This window comes from Pelecanus crispus, chromosome 3, assembly GCF_030463565.1.
Source record: "Pelecanus crispus isolate bPelCri1 chromosome 3, bPelCri1.pri, whole genome shotgun sequence".
Classification (NCBI taxonomy): domain Eukaryota; kingdom Metazoa; phylum Chordata; class Aves; order Pelecaniformes; family Pelecanidae; genus Pelecanus; species Pelecanus crispus.
In genome coordinates this window covers 81,544,257-81,555,256 of record NC_134645.1, presented here as the reverse complement: position 1 = coordinate 81,555,256, position 11,000 = coordinate 81,544,257, and the positions used below count along the sequence as shown (strand labels likewise).

Sequence of the window (11,000 nt, the reverse complement as noted above, 5' to 3'; positions counted from 1 at the left end):
ATCCCTCCCTCGGGCAGGAAAACCACCGGCCTCCACCCTGGCGCCGTCCCCGCCAGTGCCCAATCAATACCGACTTATTTCCTGTCCATTTGCTGAGGTCACGGAAACAGGACTCATTAATTATTTCTACCGGTGCAGCCTCAAGTGCGCTTCTGGCACGACAAGTGAAAGCTGGCTGTGACCTTTTTTTTCTCCCCCCTCCCGAATTTTGCTGGTGGTGAGGGCAGCTGGCGCGCGTTCCTCCGTCGGGACGGGACGGGGGGGATGAGGTGACCGGCGGTGCGGGGCGTCACTGGCGTCCCCGGCGGGTTGCTCCCGCCCGCGGAGGGAGAGCAGCTCCTCCCGGGGCGGCGGGTCAGGGAAACCTGGTCACGGCGTAGACGATGTTGGCCAAGGTGGCCCTGGCCTTGGAGGGAGGGAAGCGCTCCAAGGCCGCCAGCGCCCTCTTTCCATGGCTGCGGCAGAGGTCGATGGCAGAAGTCACACCTTTGCCAGCCTTGATCGCTTCCTGCAGCTGTCGGAAAACACAGGCACAACGGGGTGGGTTTCGGCAATGCCGGTGTGCACAATTATCTCTGAGAGCACAGGGCTCCCACCGCCCCTTCCCGAGGTAAAGGCAAGAACCAGAGCCATCAAACAAAGCTGTTAAATACTCTCAGCTGCTCTGTTTTGGCTCCCCACTACAGCAAAACTGTGGGTAATTTAAACTACATCACCCATTACTTCACCACCTGAAAGATGCTGGCTCTCCAAAGGGCACACTTAATTTAAGGAAAAAAAAAAAAGTTGTTTAAATATCTGGGCATTTCATACCTAAAACCACTGCCTGAGACTTTTTGTGCAGAACTGGCAGACCAGCCGCTTACTTGCGCTCTCGTTTTCTGCAGTCAAAACCTGGATTTTATGAACACCCATTCCATCCCCTGTTTTTGGAAACAGGCACAGGATGAGACATGTTGCACTCCTGTCTTCTGTAATATAGGTTTCTATTTATACACCATATGATTACATTTGCTACAGTGGACAAAAGCAAATTTTGTCAGTAAAATCGGATGTGTTAAACTTTATCGTACTGAGCTGTATCCATGCAAACTCAATCTCAGTAAGGCTGGGGAATTTGACAGCAGTTTGGAGATACATCATACGAGAAAGAAAATATTTTCATGGAATAACAGACATTTCATGGCAAGCTGCTGGCAAGATTTCACACCTAAAAAACTTGGGCAAATGACAGGTTAAATTGCTATGAAATAATATGAACAAATACGGCAACAAAACATGTTTTTTCCCGGTACCTCAATATAGCCGAAACTCTAAATAGTAATCACATTTATTAAGGGCTTTTTAAAAATTATTACTTTTTCTTGAACAGCATCATGAGACTGTCATGAAACACTGTTATGTTTTTCCACCCTAAAATACAGGTGTCCCCAGACCAACTCTAGCCTGATGCCTCATGCCAGAGCCTGGGAACCAAGGCCAGGTGGATCTTTGGGATTTGCTTATTCCAAAGGCATGATAGCATTTCATGATCTTTAATGTGTCCCACCTGGCTTTCATAGGTGGGTTACGTCACTGTATCAGCTTTTAAAAAAAGGGCTTTTCTTGAACACAGATTAACTAATTAACACAGAGTAACTAATTATACAGGGTTCTATAAATTATGTTTTCCTCCAGTACACAGACCAATCCCCCAATTCATTTACAAGTATGTCAGTATAACCGTACCTAGTTTAAATCACTTAAAAAAAAAAATCTAAGCTATGACCAAATTGTAAAGGCACCCATTTTACATAGATACTTGCATTCATACAGAATGAATGACGTTTCTTATCCGAATACAAACTGAAGTGGATTCATTATCTGTATTTAAAGATGAAATTAGCTGAAAGCATATTACAGCACTTGAGTGTTCAAAGTCCCAGTTCATAAAAATTTTATTCTCCACTTCAGTTAGAATTTTCCTGCACTGTGCGCTGGAAAGGAACTTGCCCAGAGGCATAAATGCATTGCATAGCTAATTCAACACATCTTCTAACGAATGGGAATCAGCCATATAACCACAGCTCTACAGCGAAGGTGGGGATAGGGGAGGTGAGGTACGCTAGCAGCATGAAAAGGTGTTTCTTCCCCCTTCTTTCAGGCACAACTTTGTGAGATGGTAGAAGCCACACATCTTGAAGCAAACTCTGCTGATGTGCTAAAGCTCATTAGAAAGGTTTAGCATACCTTGTAATGCTCATAGAAGCCTACACTGAGATGTAAACAGGAAAGAAAATAGCTCCTAAAAAGTCTTCAAACTAGTCAAAGATCAGAGGAGCTTAGCTTAAGCATATATGATTGCATATATGTATGACGACTTACTCGTAACACCAAAATCTGGAAAGGGGGAGAATTGTAACGCAAGGACACAATCCATTTACACGCTTGTCTTGTGTAAGCCGTTAGACACACGTAGTGCCTTGAAGCCAAAACAATTGCAAAGCTTGTGTCAAACTATACGCAGGGGAATCACTATACAAAAATCAGACTAATCCGCTATTGAATGTTTCCAAGCAAAGTTTAAGGAACTTCAAAATGAAAAATACCGGCTCATACAGCAAGCTCCTTCCTCAGTGTTTCAGTTAGAAAACATCCTATGTAATGAACAATTTATAGTCCTTAAAAACATACCTGCTTTATATTCCATTTGCAGAATCAGCTGGTCAACTCAAATAAGCATCCACTGAGGCAAACCAGTCTGGATTAACCAGACTGCATGTTACATCCTATCTCAGCTGGGGCTGTAAAAGGGGGCGGGAGGGGGAAGTACAAATTGGGTGTCTTGTAGTGGGATAGTTATTAAAGAAATACAGGCTATAACTCCATAGGAAACCAGGCTTCAGTAGCCCTGCTGTACGCAAAAAAAAAAAAAAAAAAAAAAAATTTAAGACTTTAGCTGTACTGTTAGTTGCATTACGGTTACACTTTCACACTCATTCTCAATTTTTGAGCTTCAACTATTTTATGTAATGAACTTCACAAACTAAGTACAGAGGAAAAAAAAAAATCAATGTATCCAGTTTAGATATATTCTTTTTTAATTTCACTTGGATAGGAACAGCTAATTTTTGAGGCCAATAAACAGAAAAGCAAAATGAACTGCTTTTGTTACTTTATAAATCTTAATTAAGCTCCCTCATTATTTTTTTCTAAATAAAGGAATCTGCTCTGTTAGTCTCTACTTACATGGCATCATTTTGTGCATCAAACATATTTCCACTTGTAAGAATGATTTCATCTGCCATTAAAAGACAACCTTCTTCAGAGTGGCATTCAGTAATTAAAACTGAATACAAGTCAAAATACAGACTGCTTCGACACACTTTTCTCCAGTTGAACTACTAGATACGCTGGAATACTGCATTTTAACTTTTAAGCTTTTGTTCGGACCAGCCCTACTTCATTCTAAAGGTGCCAAGAATCTGAAAAAAATCACTGACTGGGTTTTGGTTATTTAAATTCAGCTTAAAGAATAGTCTTGCAGTAGTGCCGCCAAGTTAATACTCAGATGAGAAGTGATGCCCCCCGCAACATATCAGCACTGTTTTCCTTCAGCACCTTCTGTTTTCTTCAACATATTCAGATATTGACCAGGCTTGACAGTTTTGCCTGGTACACATGAAGCTCAGAACCCCAAAGTTTTATGTCTGAAGGTTGTTCTACGAATCTAAGAAAAAGCAACAGCAACATCATTATCTTCACAGTCTGGGAAAAAAGATGCCTGGCTGAGCACTGAGAACAGAGCACATCAAGAGTCTTGCTCCATTCAGCCTGCTCTATCTGCGCTAAGCCCAGCCTCATCTGTTTGACCTGCAATTAATTTATTTTCGTTTCTTCTCATTCCCTAGTCTTTGGCTGGAAGGAGGGATGGCTCTCATCAAGAGTAACAGAAATAGCAAAAGAAAATCGATACAGAAAGGAGGGAAGTGCTGAGGGTTTCTCATTCTGAATACTCTGAATATACACAGGAGGACAAACTGCTGAGTGAGAGACTGGGCTCTATTTCTCCAGCTTCCTCCTTCCCTTCTCGTCATTTCCTTCTCTTCAGTCGTCTTTCACCAGCAAACCAAGAGGAGGAGAAAGGGATGCTTTCTGAGCCTTTCCAACTTTAGGGCCGCTTTCCACTACCTCCCCTCTGCACCCACACACCCTAGGCATGTCGTGCAAATAAACAATAACAAGCCATTGATTGTTCCTTCAAGATTGCCCCTTGGAAAAGAGATTGCCCACAGGACAGGAGACTTTTATATCAGCACCTTGGTTTCAAGCTTCCATTTCCTGTCCTTCAGGAAACAACCATAGGCACCAAACAGTTGGAGTTGGGGTATTTTCCACTCAACTCTCTGAGGTTTGCTGGGCCAAGAGCAGAATCAAAATCCAGAACAGCAGCCACTTTCTATGAAAAGGGGGATCTGAGTTCAAGACCTTGGTCTCAGGACTGCTTCCATCTCTCATGTTAAAAGCTACTGGACAAAACAGAGGTAGTTTTGGAGCAACAGCCATGTAACCATATATAGTCCATTCATGGTTCTGGCCCTACATGTGGGAACAGAAGTATGCTTACAGGCGAGAACTTTACTTCTCTGTTCACTGACTTACCCTTCTAAGTCCACCATAAAACCAAAAGAGTATACTTGTGTGTTCCATCTCTCTGCTTATCAGCTAGTAACACATTAAAACTAAGAAACTATTTCCTGTGGTAGAGCACAAGTGAATAATAAAAACAAAACCTCTGTTGTCTAGGTCATACCAGATACAAAACTGTAGTGAATTTGCATTCCTGCATTAATGTTTGGGGGTATTTTATCAAGTATTTAGACACATTAATAAGCAAGAGTCAGTCTACATTTTGATTAACAACCCTGACAGTGTCTAGACAGCTTTTAGATTCTACTGATTTGTTATAAATACACAAAGAGTAATGAAATGGTGATGGTGAATCTCAAATCAACTGCTAGTTTCACATATGGTACTAAATGGTCATCCAGCAGAAGTTGCCTCTAACCAGATTTGACAAGATTCAACTAGATTCAAATCAATGACGAACAGGCCAAGAGGTCCACATCCTGTTTTCTGATATTTCAGCTATACTCTTTTCCCTTCACAGTCAGTTACCTACACTCATACTTTTTTTCTTGAAGCAGTGCGTCCTTGCAGCAAAGATCATCAACCACTTCTTGGGCTGTGTTAACAAGTGTATTCAGCAAGCAATTACTGCCCCCTATTCGGGGCTTGTGGGACCACGTCCGGAGTGCTGTGCCCAATTTTGGGCTTCCTACTAAGTGAAAGACATTGCTATACTCCAGCAAGTGCAGTGAGAGGCTTCCCAGATGATATGGGGCTGAAGCAGCACGTGGCCTACAAGGAAGTGCTGGGAATTGCTTAGTTCAGCCTTAAGAAGAGAAGGCTGCTATTGCTGTCCCAACCATCTGATGGGCAAGTGCAGAGGAGTCAGAACCGGAAGGGATAAGAGGCAACGGGCACAGGTTGCAGCATGGGAAATGCTGGTTAGACCCAAGGAAATTCTTTTCCACCGGGAGGTCAAGCACGGGAACAGGTTGCTCAGGTTGGCTGTGAAATCTCTGTCCTTGCAGATACTCAAAAGTCAACTGAGCAAACCCATACTGGCTCTGCTTTGAGTGACAGGTTGCACCAAACATGCCCCAGAGGTCCCTTCCAACTTAAATTACTGTATGATTCTGTGAATAAAGTAGAGTTCAAGTACTATGTTTCCCAGACTCTTTGTTTTAAAAAGGCAAAGAGAAAATTTCTCATCCATACCCCAGGCATTAAGTATTTGCCTTTCAGACCAACTGTTCTGGATTGCTGTTGGACAGAATGGCTTGTCTGAGGGCAGCAAGAGATCAAAGAGTCAAGCTAGGGACTGCTGGATTTTGGAGACTGAAGAATTAAAGGAGACAAAAACTAAGCCAGTGTTCAAATAAAAAGACAACTAACTTCAAATCTCTGCTGAGATATTTCTGCCTTATTTCCTAGCCAAAGGAAAGATGATTCCTTTCAGATAGTTCTACCTGTAGGGAACAACAAATCTGGGGCAGGGGAAGACTCCCTGAATATGTGGTGAGTATTTTGGCTGTACTAGACTTTATGTGCAAAGAGACAATGAGAACACTGCAATTCTTAATTTTTTTTTTTTCAATGGTCAAACTTAGGATCAATTATTTAAGTGATAAGATATCAACAAGTAACTTCAGAATTTTTGTTGTTGTTTTAGAAGAATGATCCTAAAGAGCTAAATTTCTTACATACTGACATCTTCAAACATCGTGCATTCTCTCTGATCTTGAAGTGGGCTAAAACATTCTACATTTCTGAAATGCACAGTACTCACTGAAACAAAAAGAAACCCCAAAACACAAAATTTAAATTGATCTGTGGTTGAGTGACTGAATAATGCTCTAAGTGTTCGCAGTGTTCTGCACTAGCTTTTCTAAATTTGTTTTCTCTTTTGTGGGAACACCATGCTCATAAGCACTGATGTTTTAGACTGCTGAAATGTTACCTTGAAAAGGCACCGACATGTTTCACAGCTAGTAGATCAACTTTGTCAAATTTTTCTTTTTTTTTTTTTTTAAGTACCTTGAAATGTCTCAGCATCCACTCTCACAGTTTTTGTGGCTAGACACAGGGTTATGCTCTTCCTTCTCAAAATGGGCTGGATAATAATTTAAATGCATCACTTCATAATGTCGTAAGATACCTTTATTTTTTAAAATTTTTTGTTGGCTATATACATAGAACAATATGCCACTTGAATGTGGAGCAGTAAATGTATTTATCCAACATTTTCTTAGAAATTTCTTAGGTAAAGAAATGCATCTTTAAAGGGCATAAACACCCTGTAGAAACTTCCATTAGCAGTACTACTCATCTGACAAACAGAAAAATTCTCTTTTCCTTAAAACTCAAACCCACCCTGTCTAGGAAGAGACCAAATCTGGAGAGTCATGCCCAACAGCAGAGGAAAGACGGCCTGCTTACAGGGAACGCTGCTACTCCAGCTGTTACGCAGTTCCTGTAGTACACTTTGCCAAAAAATTGCAAGTTGTCCTGAGACACTGATTGATTGTACAGACCCTTCAATATTTTAGAAGAGACACCAACTCCTCCTCCTTACGCCCTTCCATGTCTTTCACAATGAACTTAACAAGGCCCACTAGCTTTTAAATCTAAACAATGATAGTTAAGTGATGCCTTTTTACCAAAAAGCATGACTTTCTTAAATCACATTAATGCAAATAGTGATTGTTGTTAATTGTCATCTTAGCATACACAAGCAATTAACTTGGTATTTATGTTAAAAGATGGGATAGTTGTTTGCTTTAATGAAACAAAAGTTGTGCTGGATTCTCACCGCAAAGAAGCCATGGAAAATACCATGATTTTTGGTACTGGATGTACACCTTGATAATTCAAATATGGTTAATTCCAACAAAGGAGAAAATAGCTTCTTCTGAATGGTTTTGGCTGCTTTTGTAATATTACTAACACATCTAAAAACCCCTATATTCATTAAATCACTGACTATTCTGTTTTTTTTAATATATTTAACAAAAGGAACTAATGGCAGTGGCTGCTCCAAAACAAACAAGATAAATTTTCATGGAAAACCTCCACAGGTCATAAGCATCTACAAACAACAATGCTCTGATTTTAACCCTTTGCTGCATTTCAGGAGCAAGAGAGTGACTACTCTATGGCCTACAGTCCCATGACACATCTCATGATGAGTCTCCGGCATTTAAACAAACAGAACCGTGGGACCACTGTCATTTACACCACGGGACTGGAAAACTGCTCGGCAGACAGCACCGCAGCAGGATAAATGCACTAACCGTGGAGGTCAGCCGTGAGCTGGGGAAGGGGAGCCACACGACTCTTGCTAAACGCAACTGGATGCCACTGTGTCATTGTTATTTATTAGTTGCATGACAGTAGGCTATGACCACTGAGAAACCTCGTTTCTGAATGTGACCGTTCCCGTTTTTCTTCTCTCTTTCCTACCACATGGGAAGTCAAGACGTTAGTGCCATGCAGTGTACGAATGGCTGGATCTACCACTTCTTAACTCATGCTACTTCCAGTACTGTAAAAAATCTGCTCCCTGTGTTAACATCATGCACATATACAAACCAACAAAGTATGTCACAGCATACTATGCTGATGTACCATATTTCCCATGCCAGTTTGGATGAAAGGCCTCTATAATAGAAAGCAGAGCAAATGGAAAGGTCTACAGAAAAAAAAAAAAGTTTTGCTACATCCTCTTTCACTTGACTTAATTTATCTTTTCTGAATATTGCATTTAGGAAAACAACAAATCCTTGCAGTAGCATAATCATTGGCTGGATTTACAGGATTTATTTCTTTATTTAGCCTCATCTTATAATTCTTCCAGAGCCTTGGCCAGAAAACAAGAATTATTCCTAGCTTACTCATTTCTGCTACTAGCTGTGCCTTTGTTACGCTCATTTAACAAATCTGTATAATGCCAAGCACCATTAAGGCCTTGACTTCAATGGAGAGTTTTTAATCAATATTATAAAATAGTAACAATTAAATTGAGAATCTCAATTTGTTGTTTTAGAATTACACAGCTTATCTTGCATGCAAAGTAGATGTAAAATGGGTAAAAGCTTTTTGATTTTAAAAAGTCTGAGATTTCTGCCAAAATTCCACATACAAATGAGGGTGACAGGAAAGTTGCTGTCTCTTTCAATGACTTACATGGTTTTTGGCCCTGTCATATATTGGTACTTTCTCTTTTGTTACATGAGAAACACCACTAAAACAGAATTGAAACTACTTTTTCATCTCTGGAAGAGACTTTGAAACACCGTAACAATGGATCAATAATTTGTCTGGATGTGGTGTGATGGTGTAGGGGGGAAAAAAAAAAAAAAAAAAAAAGAGTGAAACATTCAGATACTAATGTGAGAAAATATATTCAGAAACACAGACCTTAAAATAAGCGTTTTGCAATATCAAACTCCTTCTGATAAAAAGATTGAGAAAAGCTGGGAGAAAAAAAAGTACTAAAAAATTTTACAGAACATAGCGATCTTATTGACATGACAGTCTCAGACCTAATTAAATTAATAGAAAATATTTCACTTCTATATTTATGTCAGAGCCCTCACTAAATTTACTAGTACTATCTAGATATTTTTTTGTCAGTGAAAAAAAATCAGGGGTACCATTTTATTAAAACATGCATCAAAAGAACAACTCAAAATTCTTGAGCAGTCTCAAAATTGAAATAAGACCTTTGCCTTTTAAGGAGGCATGTTAAATGGGTAGTTCTCAATTTCTCAAATTTACCTTCATTCATTATTTTAATTGAAAGCCACAGTGAGTAAGGTAAAATATGCTTAAGCAGGCTAAACAGCTAACAATTTTTGTATGTATATATTTATGAATTCAACTAAAGGAACAACATTTTTATCTCAACTAAGTGGCCCACTGAAGTTCATAATAAAAATTAAGAGAACAAAAATAATACAAATTTTCAGAGGTTCTACAGCTACTTTTGGTGGCCTTTGCTTTTACAAAATTAAGGAGGAGATAGTTTGGAGACTGAGAAACAAGCCCCCAGATTTGATTAGGAATGTTAAAGTAATTCTAGCAACTGAATAGAAAGATGAGAGGGGACTTTGATGCTGAGAAGAAAAGACGGAGCAATGTGCAAAACACTGACTCTAGTGATGTAGGAATAAAGACAACACAGCAAAGGGCAAAAAAGAAATACTAATTTGTACTGCACAACATGCCTTCTAATTGGCTGTGTGCATGTACTGGCCAAGCTATTATGCCGGGGTGAGCTACAGGTTACCGGGTTCATTTAGCATGGATGTAACTAATGATCACTTTTATTTTAAGCGAAGAAACATAGAAAAGAGGGATGTGACATCATAGTTTTGAAACCAACTTCTACAAAACCCAAAGCTGATGATTGTTTGAGCTCACAAAAACCATGGAGAATTTTTCACTATAATTACTAAACTCTTAATACCTGTGCTTGTGTAAGAGATGATTACCCGGAGCTAGTAAAATCACATGCTTTCTGGCTGAAGTCAATTGCTCAAAATACAAAACTTGAACGGCTTTTTCCTCTTCCTTTCCTTTTATTCAAGTGTCCAAGTTGTCTAAGCACACTGTAAGTTTTTAAATTTCATGGGAAGGATCCAAAATATGAAATCTTTTCAGTCAAAAGACAGAATACACTGACAAATATTTAATTCAGTAAAGCAATTGGTGTCCGTCCCCCCCCTTTTTTTTCTTTTTAAACTATGCAAAGGACATTGGGCAGATCACAACTGTAACAATTAAAAGGAGAAAACCCATTCTGGACTTATAAAAGCAAGTAGCCTAGCTTAAATATTCACAGAAGTGTCTCACATACGTAGACATATTTGAATAAGAAATTTAGTGGTGATTTAGAAAGTCACAGTTGTATCAGTTTTCTTCCGTTGTAGAAAAAAACTAAAAGCACAATGATTTTAAATAGTAAGCTAAAGTTGAGATCCTTTTTATGTTCTAAGAGGAAGGAGGGACAGAAGCTTTTTTAATAATCCAAATTACAAATTTTCTTAATGCGGAATAATTACAATAGAAGTCTGACCTGTACCTGTGTGTTAGCCTTCCATACTAGCAGCAATCAGTCATAGCTGTAACACTTTTCAGGCCCCAGTTCAAGAAGCAATTCTCAATCATGAGTGTGGCTCAATTTTATATTATTTCCCATTGATGCTGGAGACAACTAACTGGACTCTCATGATCCAAGACTCGGAACAAGTCAGGCTCATACTCAGTGAGCGAGTTGGGGATACAACGTCATCTTCTGTCTCCACCACAAGCACATTGTGCTCCGGTATTTAACCAGGGGAACCTTCTCGGCCATCTCCTGCAGCTCTCCAAGAGCTTTATGGTGTCCCAGC

At 39.7% G+C, this 11,000-nt stretch overlaps 1 protein-coding gene across 1 annotated transcript in view; it reads right to left on the bottom strand.

Moving 5' to 3' along the window:
- Positions 1-355: 355 nt before the first annotated feature.
- Positions 356-11,000, bottom strand: part of PDSS2 (decaprenyl diphosphate synthase subunit 2) — a 122,808-nt gene continuing 112,163 nt past the window's right edge. The window contains exon 8 of the mRNA XM_075708148.1: positions 356-514. Within this exon, the coding sequence (XP_075564263.1) occupies positions 356-514 (159 nt within the window). The remainder of the gene's footprint in view (positions 515-11,000) is intronic.